This window comes from Pempheris klunzingeri, chromosome 3 (assembly GCF_042242105.1).
Source record: "Pempheris klunzingeri isolate RE-2024b chromosome 3, fPemKlu1.hap1, whole genome shotgun sequence".
Lineage (NCBI taxonomy): Eukaryota > Metazoa > Chordata > Actinopteri > Acropomatiformes > Pempheridae > Pempheris > Pempheris klunzingeri.
In genome coordinates, this window is record NC_092014.1 from 8,903,724 (window position 1) to 8,924,351 (window position 20,628).

General features: G+C 41.0%; 2 protein-coding genes and 1 non-coding gene across 3 annotated transcripts in view; 1 reads left to right on the forward strand and 2 right to left on the reverse strand.

Annotated features, from left to right (window-relative positions):
- Positions 1 to 502: 502 nt before the first annotated feature.
- Positions 503 to 4,050, reverse strand: rps3a (ribosomal protein S3A). The gene is made up of 6 exons (XM_070828035.1): positions 3,942 to 4,050; positions 3,190 to 3,293; positions 2,675 to 2,862; positions 1,458 to 1,666; positions 981 to 1,090; positions 503 to 673 (listed from the first exon to the last, which is right to left on the reverse strand). Exons 1-6 carry the CDS (start codon positions 4,001 to 4,003, stop codon positions 546 to 548), a joined length of 801 nt encoding a protein of 266 aa, XP_070684136.1. The 5' UTR covers positions 4,004 to 4,050; the 3' UTR covers positions 503 to 545.
- On the reverse strand, positions 846 to 914 carry LOC139199492 (small nucleolar RNA SNORD73). Its single transcript, XR_011584135.1, has one exon. It is a non-coding gene; the product is annotated as a small nucleolar RNA SNORD73 (small nucleolar RNA).
- Positions 4,051 to 8,381: 4,331 nt separating the features above from the next.
- The window catches only part of lrba (LPS-responsive vesicle trafficking, beach and anchor containing), a 182,417-nt gene continuing 170,170 nt past the window's right edge, over positions 8,382 to 20,628 (forward strand). Inside the window, exon 1 of the mRNA XM_070827863.1 lies at positions 8,382 to 9,251. Within this exon, the coding sequence (XP_070683964.1) occupies positions 9,066 to 9,251 (186 nt within the window). The 5' untranslated portion in view covers positions 8,382 to 9,065. The remainder of the gene's footprint in view (positions 9,252 to 20,628) is intronic.

Genomic DNA, 20,628 nt, shown 5'->3' on the forward strand with positions numbered 1-20,628 from the left:
TTTTCCCGTGATGATTACACTAGTTATCATGACTGTTTTACAACAATGGGGTGAATACCCAGAGCTGTTACTTCTTCATAACCTGGTTTACTTTCAGAATTAGGTTGTAATCAAGGTCAGGTGACTTCAGGGGAATAAAAACATTGCTACTAGATAAGGACCACTAACCCAGAAGCGCTGTTGAGCTTTGCACCGCTTCACTGACATGCAACTTTTTGCAGAATTTGTCCATATGCTGAGGGCACTTGTTTCCCTAGAATTAAAGAAGCTTTGGAAACCGGAATTTCATGTAGTTAATGTTCCATATTTCTATTGCATATTTCCAAGTCACTACACATAACACAGCATTGTCAATGCCAGTGCCACATGAGTGCAAAGTACAACACTGTCAGTTATTGAGGTTTTCACTGGACAGTTGGATTCATTTCTTTGCTTGTGCATACTTCTATTGCCATGGCTCATTATCATGCGCACAAAAACACTAGCAAGAAAAACAGTGGAGTTTGTTGGTCATTTACATTTTTTATTAAATCTGTCAAGGTGTTTTAGACTGTCTCCTGGATGGGGGGCTCATAGCCATCAGCCCTCTCCACCTTGGCTCCAGTGTCATCACCGGATGCCTTTGCCGCACTGCCAGCACCGCCCTCACCGTGGAGCTCCATCAGTTTGCCCACTGCAACACAACAGAGCTTTTAAGTCAGCAGCATGTTTTAGGTGAAAATTACAATGATGTAATGAGATCATTCATGCCTTAACCATTTGAGATTTTACTGTATGACAACCAGTCTATCACAACCCCGCCTCATGATTCCACAATTACGCAAAACTGAATTTTTGGTAAGGGGAACGTCAGCAGATCTCAATGGGGTATAATCAGGCCATCATATGGGACCGAAACGTTGTCATCATGCGTTCCCATTGATGGAAAGCAGAAAACAAATTCACAGCCGTTCCTCGCGTCATAGCGGTGTATCACTTACACTCAAACTTGGGCTTCTTAAGCATCTTGACCTTGCGGACGAAGACATCGTGCAGAGGGTAGATGGACTGGCAGGCCTTCTCAATGTCCTTGCCAACACTGTCGGGGATCCTGGAGCGCGACAATACACAACACATTAATGCCAACGGTGATCCACAAGTCACAAAAGTGTCTCTACAAACTGGCATGTTTAAGCAAACAGCAAGAAAGTCACCAATATATAAATTGTTTCATAAAATTAAAGAATTTAGTGATTAATTGATGGTTAAAATATGTAAATCAGTACTAACCAAGACTTAAAACTGAATCTGTATACAACCCAAAAGGTAATGTGTATTCATTTAATTAGCAAGTAAGCCAGTGACTGAATAGATATACATTTGATTTCACAGACTTCCACCATGTCACCATACAAAAAAAAAATAAATACTATACACAAGTGGTCATTCAGGGGGAGGAAAAACTGTTAATGACTTACAGCTTGTTGACGACTTCCTTCAGGTCGTTGGTCTGAACCTCTCTGGTCATGATCTCCATCATCTTCTTGCGGATCTGGCGGACCTGCTGGTGTTGGGCATAGGAGGTCTTTCTGATCTGGTTTGTGCGCTTCTTTGTGAAACCCACGCAGAACAGACGCAGAAGGTAGCCATCGGTGGTCTTCACATCCACATGGGCTTCAATCATAGTCTGGGTGGAGAGAATCAATCCTGTTAGACTCTACTGATAAACTTAATCTGCAACCGTTCCATTTGAGACGATCACTGTAATCTAAGACCATGACTGCTTGTTCATCCTACTTTTGCTGCGCTCACATCCACTCATCTCACTTCTTACTATGAAGGCTTCACATAAGATGCATTTTCACAATCTCTGTACCAAACTATAGCTTTGTTCACTTTATAAAACAATGAATAATGTACAAACTGTCCATAGCCAACCAAAATCATGCATTTGGTCAAAGTAATTCTAAGCCACATTTGATATGTCTACACCATTACTTTACTATTTCAGGTGGGAATAAATCCACCAAAACACCAACTTTACTGACATTCAATGTTCATGGAGCCAAATAAAAAAATAAATAAATACATTTTACAAAAATAAAAAAGGAGCCTAAATGTGTTTGAGAATTAGAAAATGTTAAATCCCAAACTCAAAAGTATTTTGACTGCACTGTACTGTTCCTGCAGAGGAAGAAATCCTCTGTATTATCATCCTATATGACAACTGAACAAAGATAAAGCATGGAGTCTGACTAAAGCAACAACTGCCAGCTACCCTCAAATTAAAAACAATATACATCTCATCAATAAGGATATTAAATTCTGCCTACATCAATGGTCTATGCTCTTTTCTAGCAATGTCCCTTTGTTTGGATCCAGAGGCTCTTCAGTACCAGTTTTCTACCAATATCACTGAAGTAGACAATCAAGCACCTCAACTGTCAGTCCAAAGATTTAAAACCAACTGACCTGTCTGTCAAAACCTCAGCTCCACTTGTACACAGGTTGTAGGTGCACTCATTCTGAGCATTTCTTGCAGGCATATAAACCAATAAATGAACTGTAAACAGGGCTAGGACTGAACCTCAAAAAGAGTGATTGCCAACTGATGCTCGGTCAAACAAGCATTGCCTTGGAGTTGTTGCCCAAACTCACATCAGTGGGTTCATTTTCATAAAAACGTGATCATTACCTGCCATTTCTTGACCATGGAGCACATCTTGTCACGGGTCAAGTCCATGCCGTGGAAGTTGGTGAGGCAGTTCTTGCCCTGAACATCCTCAGTGATGAGCTTGAATTTGCGGAAGGCCACCTCGTCGTTCTGCAGGTCAGCAAGGCTCACCTCGAACACACGTCCCTTAAGACCATCCGAGGCGATTCCTGAGGGGGTTGTGAATGACATGCACAGGTTAGAAAACCTGAGCCTGAAGGAAAGAAAATACTGGCAAGGTCAGGAGTCAGTGGAACCTTTCTAATATAATGATCAGCGACCATCATTTAGGATAGAGACCGTTTGACTGTATCCAAACATACCATACATTGCTATTCATATAACAACATTAGCATAATTTAAGTCTCGCTCTTGACTTTGATTATTAATAGCCTCATTTATCCTGTCGCTGACATCCAAGCATGGAGCCTGTCTCTAATAGACGGCTAATATGTGCACACACCTGCATATTGAGAATTTACACTATGGAGACTTACTGGTTCCCTGAGTCCTGGTGACCAAGGTCTTGCCAAGATTGCGGATATTGAACATGGCTGGTGCCTTGACATCATACCAGTCCTTCTTGGAAAAAGGGTCCACACTGCAGGAGAGTAACAGGCAGAAGTGTCAGTTCATTAATCTGCACACACAGTTGTAGGGAGGTCTTGCGGGCAGACTCACTGCTAGCAATCCGGCTAAAACACGCACTGTAGGGGACACTGCTCCGGCTAGCCTGCATCATGGAGGACTAGCTTTTGTCTAACCAATTCAGCAATGTCAGTAATTTGGTGAGCAACCTGACCAAACTCTCAGGATATATTCTTTAAGTCACACGGATCCATAATCCTTCTCAGTAATCAATTAAGCGTGGCGTTTGAATAGCATGCTAATGGTTAGCTCGGCTAAATCTATGCTAACATTTGGTAGCTTTAGGGAAATAACGTTACTGCCCGGATCTTTGGGTCCAAACTGGCACAACTTTTAAACCCCCTAGGGCAGAATCAACTGGGGGAAAAATACAAGTATGAATAAGTTAACTGAATTGTGGCAAAGTACTACAGCGGAGGGTAAAAGGGAGCCAGCATGTTACAGCTTCATCCAAAGCCACTGAGGCCGGCGACGACACCAGCACTGGCCCCATAACATCCATTTAAAATCGGCTTCATCCTTCACGGTTTTTGCACCGAAGTAACACTAACGGAGCCGATAAAGCCTCTTTCATGTAACGATGTGTGAATTAGCTACTTACATCTTCTTTTTGGCACCTTTTTTGCCGCCTTTGGTCAGCCTCTTATTCTTGCCGACTGCCATGTTGGCTACAGGGAGTGAAAGAGGAGGAAACACGAAATCCCGCGAGAAATAAAGAGACAGGCCGAGGTCGTGAGATCTGTGTTATCTCGCGAGGTTTTGTGTCTTCTTTTGTTGCCCTCTGCTGGTAAATCCCTGCTAGTCTGTTTATCAGGTAAATAATGTTTTATCCTCTATGGTAAATAACTTTTCTTTGTACACTCTGTGGAAGCAAATACATGCTGTATTGACTTTACTTTTATAATACTTAGGTTACCAAAGTCATCAGCTAAACTTGTGGACAATTTTAATCAAGTCTGGAGACTTTCAATCTATCATACATTTTGACATTCTGGTCCCCAATATCAAAATAAACAATGTCACTTTATCTGATCAGGTTTCCCACCTCACTCTCCTCCCAGACTCCTAAACCGAGTCCTCCAGGAAAATATTTCAGATCTGTTTTAATAATCCCTCTCAGTGCCGGGCAGTTCTCAGATGTCTTCTCATCTGCTCTCATTAAAGCTCCACCTGCTGATCTGGGCACAGAAGAACTGGTCATAATAGTCATTTACACATGCAACAATACTCTTGACTCAATAACCCCCATACATAGTTAGAAAAAAAAATCAAAGCTCAGCCCTGATTTCACTTCATAACTTAGACATGAATGGCGAACAGCAGAGCGTTAATGGGAAAAAGATCAATTCAAAGCATCTTACCAGTATCTGAGTTACTGTCTGGCTAAATTCAACTCTGTGTTAAAGCAAAGAGAAAGAACAAGAACATTGTTTTTTCAAAGGTAGATTTGTACAATATTTAAGAGCTATAAATTCAACATAATTTTGCAGAGATTAAACTTCACAATTACTGTAGATATTAATTTCTTTATAAAATTAAGCTGTTCCCGCATTTATTTGCGCACACTGAATGCACAACACATTCAGTGTTTAATTTGCACTTTACAGTGTGTCATGTTTGAATTAAAGTAACCCGTAAGGATGCCAGGACTATTTGAATTATAAAAGAAAACTCATCATCATGCTGAACATGCAGAACCAGTCTGTGGGTGTGTTAACGTATCATGCAGGTGTGTAGCTTGTTATCCACCCACACTATTATTGTAACAAGGAAGGAATTTTGTCTGTTGATGGAATATAATCGTAGTAAACAAGTAACCGTGTCTGTGTACACATCAGTCTGGCTGCCCATTTATATTTGCAGCTTTTATTTTGAATTTCATGTCAAATTGTCTGGCTGTATTGCTTGAAAAATAAATAAGGGATTAAGAGGTGACCATTATCAGGAATTAATGGATGACGTGGAGGCAGACGAAGGATAGTTGCCTCCGGGGAGTCCATTAATTCCTGATTATGGACATGTCGAAGGGCATTATCCCGCTTATACCATGGTCATTTGCCAAAGAAAGAAAATTAAGACCATGCATTTATATTTCCAAAATGTAAAGTTGCTGTAACTCTGTTTCCCCGGTAACGCCTGAAGGTCTGACTAATACCTGGATCAATCATTACCATCCCAGTAGGTTCTTATGCAATGGAAATGTTGTTAACTCCTCCATTAAATAGGACGGAGCATAGATACGACTTGGCAATGGGAGACAATTCTAGTCTGCTCAGCTCATAGATCCCTCTGGCTCAGCTGTTAGCCAGAAAGCTAACGTTATGCTAGCAAGATTCGATGTAAATAACACTGCATATGGTTAACAGTAAATATAATGTCACAGTATGTTTAACATCAAGACTAGCCAGCTAACCAGCTATGTCACTATGATGTTTCTGTTGCTGCTGCCTGAAGCTGCGAGCTGAATGTGAGATGATCGCTTGTGTCTACTTCGCCCTTCAGGATTGTTGCCCTGATTTTCCACACAGCGACAGTTTTTCAGGATAGCAGACAAAAGCTCCAGATCACAGGCTCTCCCCCTTGAATGGGAATCTTTGATGTAAACAGTTCAAAGATGTGATCAGAGAGTCATCATGTGATCCAAAATCTCAGTGAGTTCAGAGGGGATCAGTCTACTTCCTGCAGCTTGTGTGTCTCCATCTTGTGGTGTTCAGAGGATGAAACACTGAAGGACCAATGTTACACTCACTGTTGGAAATAAGCTAGCTTGATGAGGAGTTGCAATAAATTGTAAACAGAGGCTCTGATTACGTCACTGTTGCTGTGGTTACTCCAGGCAGCGCATTAATTTAAGACGGTGAAGAGACAGTTTGACCAGAACTACTTAGTAGGTGTCCATTATCACTTTTTAATGAACACCCAGCAGCCAAACAGAATCAAGAATTCACCCAGACCGTGGTATAATCAAAATTAAATCACTGGACACATTCAATCTGTTTGAAGTTTTCTTTATCATCATTAATGTATTTTTCTGAGCTTTGCAGGCATTTAAGGCGAATTTCAGTCGGACACAATCTTAGATTTAACTCTAAATGCTCATTGGTTTATTTGTTTCACTAAATCACTTGCAGAAATGATAATCATCTGCTCAGATAGTACGCCTCTCAAAGAGGATGGCAGGAGGAGAGCAAAAGGTAATTACAGCAACCCTTTGATATGCCACTGAATGTTTCGTGCTTGGAGTCTCATTATCTCTATAGATCCCAGTTAGAAAAATAATAGGGCATGCTCCATGTTCAATTCAAAGGTCAGTAACAGCTTTGCAAAGCTGTATTTAAAAGGGTCTACCTTTGGGCTGCAGTGAACAAGTCTGCTGATTTCAGCTCATTACATCAGAGATGAGGCCTGTGTCTCATGGGTGGTGCTGCTGGCTTCCATGACTCCCAGTGTCCCTGAGGGCTCAGCTACACTTTACTGGGAGGTCAGAGGTAACAATACAACACTCATAGTTGCTCAAAGCAAATATGATGTCACCAGATGTGATGAGCAAAGAAAGGAGAAGACTAATTCTTTAGACATATTTACATGAATATGTAGAAATACATAAAAGATACCAACTTTCTAGATGGGATTTTCCTTCATGCAATAACACACATGGATGAAACTGCATCTTCTTATCAGCTATGTAAACATCTCGCATAACATGGGCGGTTGGTGCTGATTTGAAAAGGCAAGCAAAGCAGAGCTGTCACTTTGCTTTAATGTCTGCTTTCCACTGCCTCAGGATGCAGACATCTGTCAATGCGCTGTAGTGCTGCAGAAAAACAAAGTTCTAAATACATTTCAACCCCTCCTCTGTTTTTTCACACTGTGTTGTTTGTTCAACATATTAAATGACCTTGAGCAAAAGTTCTCAGTTTCCCTCTGGGGACTCATAGGATGGTACAGCAGTGTATTATTGAATTAAAATGATGGTGTTTTTTCATCTGTTGTATTCTGTGGTTTTTCCTCTAATGTTACTGAATATTTTACCAAGATTTATATAACTGAGAATGCATCATAGGCTACTACATGAGTAACAGGTTTATTGTTCTGCCATGCAGTATGCAGCCCTGTGTCAAAGACAACATGATAGTTTTCTCATAAATTTCTTCAGATGCTTCTGGGTTTTGTACATAAAAGTACATAAAGATACTTCCCTTCTCAGTTTCTTAACTGGTGCATTAAAGGCCTAAATTCCTTTTTAGGGTGAAGCCACAGGAGATTAAAGCAATACAACAGTATATTTTGCTTTCAGAGAAATATTGACCTTTGACAAGTATTCACATCCTTTATGTAAGTAGAGGCTGTAATGCAGTGTAATAATACTCCACTACAAGTCCTAAATCCAAAGCTTTATTCAGATAAAAATATAGATACAAGAAAGTGCTTTTCATATCAGACATGGCTGCTGCAGCGATTTCCAGCCTCTTTCGGCACGCTCCGTTGTAGAAGAGCAGACCAATCTGTGAGCTCTTCGTGTTGCCGAGAGCTGGTGTTGGTGAGGAAAAACAAAGGGGGACAGCATGGTGGACAATCAGCCTACTGAAAGGCTGGAAGAGGTCACATGATCAACAGATCAACTTATGACATCACAAGGGGAGCAAAATCTAAACGGTGTGTTTTCACACACATTTGCTGAAAAATGGAGCAGGAGAAAAAGAGAGAGGATGATCTTTTCTCATTTATGCAAAATGTATGCTAAAAAGACATTAAAAGCGCATTTCGCATAATATGGGACCTTTAATATTTGAGTAAAGTCCCTCTGAATTGTACTCAAGTACAGTGCTTGAGTAAATGCAGTGACGTTACATCACTGTTAGGATGATGAAACCAAGGTCGCTGTGTCTGCATGCAAGCGGAAGCGCTGTTGATTTTAACCGAGTCCCAGCGAGTCGCGCTAGAAAACCACCTGAGCGACACACCTGCCTCTGAGCTGACTGGACTCTGCTCCCCACTGCGCATGCTCCGCTCACTCAAGGGCTACACTGTCATGGCGGTGACGAGCTGAAGCTACCGGGGTAAATCAGGAAGAGACTGCAGCGCAGCTGGGTTAACGTTGACATTTAGGCAAGTCCGTGGAGTTTACCGGGGAAGGACCGAGCGGACCTCCGTCCCCTTGTCGACTCCCACCGGGGCTGCTGACGGACTTGCCCCGCTTCCAGTTTGTGAGTTTTTTCCGCTTCTGCCAGGCGCGCTACCTGTCAAGTGTCTGCACTCAGTGACAATAGCAACTTCCTCTGCTGTACGGAGGTATTAAAGTCACCGTACCCTCGTTTGCCATTTGACCGAGCGGAGAGAAAACACGTTCAGGGCGACCTCTGCCTCACCTGCCTCCCCCCCTTTTACCTGCACCACACTTCCTCGCGGCTTTAAACGGCATTAATCCATCGGTCTGCTATCAAGTTACGGACCGGGGGAGAGGAGTAGTTCACCGAGGAGTGAAGCGGTGACATTTCCAGCCTCGCAGTGTCAGCGGCTGACAAATTCCCTTTGCGCCTGTTTTTTCCCACTTTCGCCAAACAGTTTTGGATGGGGAGGACAACGCTTTGTTTGTGTGCCTGCAGACTGTCAACAACTCAGCTGAAGGGGAGGTAGATCCCTCTTTCTCCTCCGACATCGTCACCATTGGAGGGTGAACAGGTGCCTTACCTGTGAACGCCACCTGTCCCGTCCTTCCTTAGCAATGGCTAGCGAAGAGACCGCGGGCGCCGCGCAGCCAGGTGATGGAAAGGACGGGAGATCAGGCGCCATGGCGCTCAACCCCGGAGTGCCTATCAGGGGGATAAGGATGAAATTTGCCGTCCTCGCTGGCCTGGTGGAAGTTGGGGAAGTTTCCAACCGTGACATTGTGGAGACGGTGTTCAACCTGGTAAGCTGATTATGAGAGCTCAGGATAGGCCTTAGATAGCACCGTCACCCTGTAGTACTGACAGTGACATCTAAACGTTGGGAAAAGCCTGGCATCACCCTCCTCTGCATAGAAAGGCGCTGATGATCTTATAAGGCTTCACAAAATTTAAGAGGGATACTGCAGCACCAATTGTTTTACTGTGGCTTTATAGTGAGCAGCTCACATTGGAAACTGTCATGAGTCACATGCTACATTACTTTTTTCCTGTGTGCCCTCATTGACCTTATGCGAAACAGCATACTCTTAATTTATGGTGTACCAAACAGCTTCACAGTGTGTTGGCGTACTCCTGAATACTGGTCTAGTTTAAGATGCTTATCACATTCTATTATTATCAAACTATGATCTTTTTGATGCTCTGGCATGTGTCATTTTTAGGGTTGATCGAAGATTGAAAAAAATGCACTGCTCCTCAGTTTTTAATTACATAAGACATGATGACCAATGGCAGAAAAGCTGTTGAAGCAAGTCAGCTGGTGCTTTTTGTGACACATCCAGGTCAGGCTGTGTGTGTGTGTGTGTGTGTGTATTTGTGTATGTGTGCGCTTTATCTGTCTACTACTTGTTGTCCACCCCTAAAGTCCTTATCCAGCTTTGTCTGTCTGCAGCACTGATAGCCCTTTGGCTGCTGAGGTTATGAAATGACTTTATAGCACCTGCATGAGAATGAATGAAACTAACAAGGAAGTTTAACGTTGAAGGAGAGAGCATGCTCAGCTAGAGTTGGGCTCGTTAGGTGGGAGGGAAAGAGAGAGAGAGAGAGAGGGAGGCAGAGAGGGGGTGAAGATGAAAGTGGAACCTGCAAAACTGCTTTGTCACTGTGGCAACACAATGGAGTCCTTTTAGAAAAATGAGGCTCATCCTCCATGTCTGTAGTCACAGAAGTTTGCTCCAACACCAACCCCCACCATGGAGGCAAATGAAACTGTAGTAGAGACATTTCTGCTGTTGAGGCTGTAGCACTGCTGAATACAAAGCTCTTCCCATCATCCACACAGAGAGCCAACCGCGAAGTCCTGGTGCGAACCAGCAAAGAAGTAGCTGATAATTATTATAATTTTTTTTAATCGATCAACAAATTGGTCAATCAACTAATCATTTCAGCTGTAGCACTGAGCTGGTCCACAATGATTTGCTCCTTGAAGGAGTTTAAATGCAAAAATGTTAATTTTATTGCAAATCAATGAACAAGATCATCTTGTGCGCATTTGAAAATAAGGCCAGGAGGAATTTCAGCTGTAAAGGCAGAGTGCCAACTTTGTGAGTGGCTCATTATTGTTGAAGTGACATGTTTTGTATGTTTACTTTGTGTTCTAATAAGAGCTAAATATTGACTGGAATAGTTTTGGATAGAGATGCCCATCACTCATCTCTGGGTTACACACCGTTTTTCAGTTTGTTATAAATGACAGTAAAAAAAAACATGTCACTGCTAGTTGTGACTTTCAATTTATGAGCATATATGATAAAAATATCACATTCCAAAGAGAAATAGTTAATACTCACTATATGCTTATTTTTATTTAGCATTTTTTGTTATCTGGAAAAATAAGTTATTGCACAACAGAGACAGCCGGGCACATGTTTTGACAGAAATATCCGTGATCAGCTGCTCTGCCTGTATCCCTGGTACCGAGTGTTTACCATGGAACCTTGAGAGATGACACTGTGCATTTCATTATGCTCAGCACCCTCTGCTCGCCCTCCACTCAGGTGATAAATGTGATTTACCATATTGGCCAGAGTCCTCTGTCTCAGTAGTGTCTTACTTGCAGCCCCCTCGCTGCACGAGCCTCACACTGTATTTGGTTAAATACAACATAGTTTTCTCAAGAGAAATACCTTAAACATGTTTGTGTTACTGTGTGACTTGGGTGTTGTTTAAGAGTTAGTTCAGATCCAAACTAACATGTTGAAACACCAAAGTCAAGGCAACTATCCTAGCGACTACCATGTTCTGCAAGGTGAAATTACTTTTTGTCAGTGGAGTCTGGTGGCGGCACAACAGCTGTTTGTGGTTAAACACAAAGGATCGTACAAGTCTGTCTCTGTAGGGATCCTTTCTGTAATGTTGTCAGACACTTTAATAATACTATTATTGTTATATTTAATAATACTATGAGCCTGTCGGTAGCAAAAAAGAAGCACTTTAAGTGAATGTCCTTTGAAGGTGAGCTTACCGCAATGGGCCACATTACAGCCATTATAGCCCGTTACGGGCTGACTGATGAGGCGATTCACAGGACAGAAACGTTTTGTACCCATCAGTCATTTCAAACCCAAAATATATGAAAATGGGGCCTAAGTTTAAAAATACTGGATTCATCCTTTTTAATGTAGTTTTTCATGCAGTGAAATCAAGCATAAGCGCAGTAGTATCACACTTCAAGATATGGCATATTTTCAGATTTACTTCAGGTGGCCGATTAGATTAAGTTGCAGGTAAACACTTAATCTCTCTCTGTACATTTGCCAGCTTTGCTGTGCAGTGGGACAATCTGTTGAAAGTTAGATTTTAGCGTTAATCTCACTTTTTATTAAAGCCCCTGCACACTGGGTCCACCCACACAGGTGTTGTCACTTCTGTTGCCTGTTTAGACCTCCTGAAGTCTGTGTGGGGGCGTGTCGAGCTCCCTCCACCTTTAGCCCGAGAACAGGGCTAATTGAAACATCTTTGTGGTTTTGCAGGGCTTTTAAGGTTTTATTGTTAACAGTATTTATTAAAGTTTTGGTTTTTATTGTCCGTGAAAACATTTAATGAAAACAAATGTTAATGCAAGGCTGCACAAATTAGGATGTAAAAACCCTCTTTAAACACATATTTAACCTTTTGGCCTTTAAAACAGCAACAAGCCAAATGGTCTGGACTGAATCAAAGGACTAATGATAATGTGAAAGGGCATCTCCCAATCCCCACTGAGAATCAATGCTATACTTTATAGCCTCAGGCAGTTTTCTATCACTGTCATCTCAGTGTTTTGTTTGTGGCACCAAACCCAAAACCATTCTGGTTGAGGTAAAACGCTGGGCAGCAGCCCATAAGATCAAACTGATTATACAGTATGTTTCTTGCACCACACAAAGGTGTTTGTTAAGAAAGCTGATCACCTGACAAGGCAGAGAAGCCACGGAAGCCATTTCTTCTGGCTGCCCGTCAAATTTAAGTCCAATGGTCACTGACGTTTTAGCCAGAGTGTGCCACCTCTTGAGAAGAATAGCCGGGATTCTTGGGCTAGGTAAATGTTTGACTTCTTTCACCAGTCACTCTTTTACTTCATTTTTAGCTATGCAGCATGAAGTCAGGATGTGTGAGCTCTTTTACAGGAAGCAGCATAGTTTTGGTTTTCTTGGTCTGGCTAACCAAAACAATACGCCTAAAGCTGCAAGGAGCTGCAAAGTGGGGTGTTAATTCTGGAGGCGAGGTTAGCTAGCGAACACTTAGTTCATCGTAGCACGTGTTTATGCAATTGGCTAATTTAATACATGATGACACATCTCCTTCTGTAGGATAATAATAGATGAGACAGATGATTTCCACAATTCAGAGTGAGTGTTCCCTGCACTTGGTTCCTTTTGTTTCTTTGACGCGTGCTCCTATTTTAATGTTGATATTGATATTGCCCCATGAGGTGTCCTTATGCAGGAAAACAATGGTGTGCAAATGTTGGGGCATAAGGGTCTTTATGATAATCATGTAACTATAGAATTATAATAGAAGAGAGACTAAATATCAGATGAACTTAAAAAAGATCACCTTGGACAATAAAGGTGCTCTAAACAGACTCTGCACCATCATCATCAACTGAGATCTGCTTTTCTGTCAACTCATGTTCTAAATAGTTTTATCAAACAATGGAGTCTGATATATAAAGTTTGTTTGTGCTGTATATGCTGATACTGATATTTCTGTAAGGAACCAGTAAAGGCCGACACTATTGGGCCTTGATTATGTCAGTCAGCCAACAAAAAGACCCATCATATTCCAAAAATCAAAATGCACCTATAAGTGTTGAGCAACAATATCACATCAGTTTTCATTCTTTGACATTACAGTGCTGCCCTCCACCGAGTAGAGCACAGAGTCTTCCAGGTCTTTGTAAACCATTGACTAATGTAAAGCTCTGGGCATGAGCAAGGTGAGGGGCTCCTCTGTCAAGTGACACAGGAGATGGGTGAGTTTGTGGTGTGGAATGTAACTTTGGCTTTACCTGAAGACAAGGTCACAGGGTTGACTGCTAGCTTTGTGGAAATTAAAGCTATCCATGCTCATGGTTGAGCTCTAGTCATCATTTATTTTCCTTACAAAGGTGAAACATTACATTATGGTGATATTGGTTTCCTTTTTTATCTTTACTGCAAAGAATGCCAAAGACATAGGTCTGTAACAAACCACACATTTAACATTTAATAGGATTTGTGTATTTCGTAAGGATTTACTTCATATTTGATATGCCCATTTTGGGCACTGAAACTATAGTTATCCATGTCGCAGGGCTCCACAACCCAAAGTGATGTTGTTCTGTCGTAGAACTCTTTGGAAAACAGCAGTCTGATGATTATTTAGAACATTACAGTAATTCATAGAACGCATTAGTTCATATCTAAAATTATTTTCTATCAATGGGCTTCATATTTTAATGTTAAATGTCTAATTTTGGAAGTTGTTTCTACATATGTTCTTATTTCTCTTGAGCCAGTCAATATACTGTACTGCCGGTCTATATACAATTTATTAAATGTATATTTGGCTGCAGCTATAGCTTTAAGTGTTCTTATGTTTCAGGTCTATAAATATTTTATGTTATGTGCCAGTGTTTAGTTTCCTTTATAAAGGGCAACTGCAGAAAAAGTAGACGCCTTGCTTTGTTCTAAATTTCAAGCTTTCCATACCTCTGTCTGTGTCAAAGAGAAAAATCTGTTTTATCATATTTGTTCAGGATTATTTTAAGGTGTCATTCTTTGGCTGAACATGCACAGTATTTGTTTGAGGCGTTGTTGCCCACTTTATCATCTCTTGTACTGATGTTGACAGGGATCCTCCTTTGAGATAGGCTGTCATAAGTGAAATTAATTGTTCCACAAACCGCATCTTCCTTGTGTTTCTTTAAATAGTCTACTTAGTACCTTTCCTACACACCACTGCAGGGAAGAATCATGCAAAGTAGCTGTGCTCTGCAATTTATAATGTATCAGGTTTTTATATCGTGAAATTGATTTTACTGGCTTTACTTTTGGTATCAGAAGATGTTTTACTAACTAACGAAGAATGGCTGCAGTTAGATGATGAGATATTATAAACCCCAAGGACAAGTTCTAATACAACCATGAAAGTCATGTTTGCCATTTTTGAAGATCTTAAAAAGCACACTTTCTCACTTACGCCTATTGATGTCTTCGAGAAAGTTTGTATGAAACATTTAAAGGGTAAACCATGCAAATCTTACTCCTCCCATTAAAAGAATGCAGCAGGGAAATTAGGAGTTCTAAGTGAGTTTGGTGTAATTGTGAAAATGTGACCTCAAGTCCAGTAATCATTGCAATAAAATTGGAGTTGTGACCTTCAGGATCAAGATGGCAGCTCATTTTAATTCCCTGCCAATGTTCATATGATGTGGACAGGAATGCAACAAACGCACAAACTGCCCCTTCAGTTGCACACGATAACACAAGTGGCCGGGGAGTGAGGGCGATCCTTGTCCTCTCTCCAGGCATGCTTTGCCCTCTCTGGCAGTAACAAAGAGCCCTCTAATCTGACACATGAATGAAACCCTATCTGCTTCTCCCTGTTATCTGTCGCATCAGCCCAATTCCACGGTCACACCTTTTTCCTCTTTCCCTATTGTAGCTGAAAGCTGTTTGAGACTCTCAAGCACTGTTGTCTAAATAAGCACGATCAAACTGTGTTTATTGTCCTAAATGTACGATTTGTTTTGTTTTCAACATTACCTCCCATGCTTGCTGCATCCCAGCCGCAGCCATTTTTGTGGCCATTACACCATTTTGTCTGGAACACCTTATTGACTGTTAGAGCCGTTAAGTCAACACAATGAGCGTCTGAAGGGTGAGCACACAGGTTTGACCAGTCGGCATGACGTTTAATTGTAACTGGTTCTAAGTGGCCACTGCTGGGATGCCTGTTTTCTGTTTACCTGTATACCTCTGTCATTATTCAGCCCCCGAGCAGATCAGATAATGTACCCATCATGCCTCATCACCAGCTGTGTGCTGACAAACAGGCACATGGCCTCGGGATTCAACACTGTTTGAAAGAAATGTGTCTCAACCAAGAGACTAATGTCTTCGGCAACACCAAAACTGAGATATTTGTTTGAAAAAGCTTGAGATATATTGTTGTAGTATCTCTGGGAGGGTATTTTTTTTTATTTTCTAATTCAACATAAATTTTTGAGTATTGTTAGCACTGTCGTAAAGAGCCCATATCACAGTATGTTTGCTTCACACCTCTCTTTGGGCACAGTGGTTATGAAAATGTATTCCATATGGCAAGTTGGTGCTTAACTAGCTCAACGATTGTTTTGTCTTTCCCTGGTAATTGCTTTAAAACATGGACAACTCTGTTGTATTGTTTTCTCTGCTGACTGTCAGAATTTTGACGCAGTACAGAATAATCAATTAGCTTCATTGCTTATACACGATTCAGCCCAGTGAGCACAGTTCTATTATTTATTCGCTTGAATTTAGTGCACTTATTCGTAGACTAATTATTCAAGGCACTTATTTGTACACTAATTGGTTTGTGTGTACAGTTGGTAAACATAGAAACAGAATACATTTTCTCCAGGATGCTATGCTTTCCAAAGTTTTTTGTGTAAAGTGTTCTTGAAGAGGCGACCCAATAGACATCTGTTTACTTGAAAGTTTGCATTTGAAGCTGTCGGGATATATACCAATTATTCTGGGGGGGGAAAACCTTTGAAAGAGACTACAGTTTATGTTAGTATGATGTGTTTAAATCTGTGGCTTGGTAGTCCTCAGCTTTTGCTGTCAATAAATTGATTGAAGCCATATTTCCTCGGTGAGTTGTGCCTCTCAATCAACAGCAGACTCCATTCAAAGCATTCAAGCTCAAGTTTGCCTTAAAACTACAGAGTTAAATGAAGGATTAGCCAGTCATAAGTCTTTCCTCTGCAACTATGATTGTAGTGGCTCTGCCTGTTTTTAGGCCATAATGTAGTCTACTTTTTGGCCTACATCTCTCCTCTTATTGTTACATCTATAAACGATGGCAGCTCACAAAGGCAGTTTAACAGAAGCCTACTGGTTATGTTGGAGGAAGCTGTACAGGGAACAGGAACTGTTTGATGGTGAACGTCTAAGAGCAAACAGCTAATTAAACTGTGCCCCTGAATTCTCCACAGGGGCATTTAGAAACTACCCTTTTTTTGGTATGCAGACAAATACTGCAGCATTCAGAGAATAGCTAAGGTCAGTTCACTCCAATGACAATAAGAGTACAGTTATTTTGCTTGTGTTTACTGTGTTTGTGCGTACTGGCCGTCAGTGAAGGTAGAGCTTTCTCTTGAAAGTACATGGTTGTCGATAAGTTAGCTTTCGTTTTGCCTTTTGATTTTTTCTTTCCCTCTGTGTAGAGAGAAAATCTCCCCACTAGTGACCACGTCCCACAAAAAGAGCAAACCTACGCTGTGGTTGAGACTGAATTCCGTTCCCTGCTACAGCCCTCATTTGACTTTTAGTTTTCACATGAGCTTGCCTAGTGCAGCTTTAGCTTCACGCAGTTGCTCACATTACACACATAGACGCACATGTTACAAGCCACTGGGCTTTTGCAGTGTCCTTCCCTTCACCCGCCCATCCGTTTTCTAGCTGCTTATTCAAGTCACTGTACCAGTGGCAACATGGACATCTCAGCCGTACTGAATTCATTCCCCTCCACATTTTTCCACAGAAGGGTTGTTGTTCCTTCAGTTTATCCAGTGTTTGCTCCAGAGTCTCCATCCAACCAATAGTTAACCCAACTCCAAAGGGAGATGTCTGAGGGCACATTCTTACCTGCTGGCAAAACTTCCCTGATTGGAACATTTTTTTCTTTACTTTGTCACGTACAAAATATCCTTATATATTTTGAGGTGCAATGGAAGGTCTGTTTTTTGTTTTCCTAGGTCTGTTGTTGCACATTCTGGTGATGTTGTCACCAATGAGCTGGTGTTATGCAGTACTTCCTTTAATTCCTATTATTGTATTGTGGTTAGCTGTGTAAACTGTGCTATCCTATGTAGGCTTCCCTGACTAGCAAGGTTTAGCTAACTAACTCATTGGTAAAGCTTTCTATCTGAAAGTTTCATTTTTAGAATTTAGGTTCTTCTTGAGATGAGCTGCGGCTTACATTGAACAGTTGTACAAACAGCACATTTTCCAATAGATGCAGCACTATAATTGGAGTGTATAACTTTACATTTGACCTTGGTCATGGAAGTTAATCTCCTTCTTGAAATAAGGATTATGCGAATTCACTGGATATCAAATATCTGTTTGTCAACAATGAAAAGTGCTGGTTACACTCATGCAAACACTAAAACGACTGCCTCCTGATTGTTTTAGCATGGTGGTGGCCCAACTGACACATTAGGACACTAGAGCAGAGCTTTTTGCTAAACAGGAGGCAATATTAACCTCCTGGCCCAGCCTGCTATCTTGTCTTCACAGTACGGAGTGTAATGATATGCTAATACTGCTTGCCTGCCAGCCAGGTTTCAGTGTTGGATGCTGAGAAAGGTGTGAATATTAAAACAAATTTTGATATGTGGCTTAAGGCGTGGGCTCACCTTAGTTCCAGTGGGGAAGATTTCTCAAGGGAAGACACAATATAATTGTTAAGTGAGATCACAGAAGCTTCTAACAGGTTTAATGCAGTGTGCCTGAATCCCAACACGTTTTTCCTCTCTAGTGTAGTGCAGCACTGTCTTCTACCCTTTTCCTTGTTTTTAGGCTGATTTATTAGTTAATATACTGTACTGAGGCTCACTGTGATGGAACTGGAAATCTGGCAAATGGTACATTGTGCAAAAATCGTGAAAATGTGAAATTGCATTTTATTTCCAATTAGATTATATTCTAATAATAATGATGGTATGATAATAATAATGGTTTTTCAACAACGTTATGTCACAGCAGTGTAAGGCTTGATACCAGACCTTTCTTGACTCTTCTACCCTTCCCTCCCTACCCTCAAATTAAATGAGGTTTGTTCAGTGTTTAGCAAATCTTTCCAACAAGCTTTTAAAGTTTAACTTCACCCCCAAGCGTTAGCCTAACGTGACCTACTGCATAATTGTGAAAAATGCTAAAAAGTGGACAAAGGGCTTAGGGGCAGGATGCTCAGTGATATGATGTCCTGGCCAGAGACAGACAGACAGACACAGAATCACAAGGCATTGTTACACAGAGGACTTTTTCCCCTCCAGAAAATCCCGAAGCAGACATTACTGTGATGGGGAGCCGTGGTCCCCAGCCATATGAGTTCAAGCCTCTGGCTCCAGCCACAATGAATTTGAATGTGAGACTCATCCTGTGAATGCTGCGTCTCGATCAGCATATATTAGAAAATATATTTGTGCAGTTTCACGGAGATGGGCAAGTTCATGACATAGATGGGTCAGAATCGGTCAGCTTTATCTCAGCACAGAACTCCCTTGCAAGGATCGAGCTCATCTAAAACAGTAGACGACGTTGAGCTATTTTCTACCAATGAAATGCAGATTTTTATATACTTAATAAGGTATGTCAATATTAACACCATCAATGATTTGAGACATTTGAGTGTGCAGTATGTCTTGAATAGGAGCTATGAGAGCCCTAATTTCCATTTGCACGCAAGAACACTGTTTGCAGTGAGCTTCTAGCTGTACAAAGTCTTCTTACGCTTACAGACACCTCATCATTGTGAGTTGATACAACTGGCTCACTCACGGTCGCTATTAAGTTAGCAACTCCCTATGATTCCATGCTGTTGTTTGTAGTTCGTACTTTGTTTAGTTCATAATGTGCAGTAGGTTTCACAGCACAGAGCTGATGGTGTCATGGCCCACTATGGTTTAGACGCTCACCATGCTCTTAGTTTTATGAATTCATGGATAGGTGGTTGTGGTGATATTCAAATTTTGCTTTGCCACAAACAAATCAACCTTTGTCTAACAGAACTCTTGCTGAATACTGACACAATGGTGACCATTTAGGATTTTTTCCCCCTCTCTGGTTGTAAGCAAATGCTCCAGTTGCAGCCTAGCCTGTGGCATATTCCTCTCTATTAGTTGTGGGATATACTGCATGACTCTATATGCATGACTGTTCTTAAGGGATCATCTGCTTTCCCATAGCCCTTAGTTGTTTGAAATCTAGTTTGTCAAAATATTACCATGCATATTACTATCATTAATCTGTTGAGCAGAGAAATGTTTTTCATTGCATGCGTGTACTGTATGCAGGCTTTACATGCAAACCTACAACGTGTGTGTGTCTGAGACCAGATGGCATACAATTCAAACTTCTGCCATGACTGGAAGCTTGGGGGTGTGGCTTCGTAATCTTGCATGAATCTGAATTGTAAAGACAGATAAATACATGTCTTAGATTAGGTGTCGACCGAAATGAGCAAGCCAAATCTGATCCTCGACAAAATGTATTTGGCTTCCATGTAATTTGAAAATTTCCTTTCTGAGCTACGTCAAAAGAAAAATTCAGAAATATAACGTGGTTATAACAATGTAAATATAAAGCCTTGCAAATGACTACTGTGCTTTGCTGTGTACAATGTGTGAAGCAATTTAATAGCTCATACTATGGACTGTGCATGGTGCTGAAATGAACTCTGAAACATTACAAAATAGACAAGTCTAAGTAGTTCTGTACTTACATTAATATTAACATATAATATTGAGTATAATTTTTACCAGATGCATTTGTGTCTCACAAAAACAAATAATGGCAAGATTTCTCTCTTTTCCAACAGCGGTCTTGTTCCAAACAATAGCCAGTGTCACTCTTCAGATGTCCACTATATATTGTTTTGAGAGGGATCATTTCTCTATTAGGAGCTGATGTGACTTTGATTGTAGTGTAGTTAACAGCAGATATATAGATATCAAACTAGATAGATCAAACTAATGCTTGGTGGTAGATATTTTACAGGGTCTAAGGGTCAAGGGAAAGGGTGCTGTACATACCTGTACTCGCACTTAGGCCATGGCAAGAGGTATTCAATCATTAATCAGACATCTTTATATGAAGCTATTTTATTAAAAAAGAAATGAAAATAAGATTCAAACAGATGAACATACATTGCACAGAGCCCTGTATG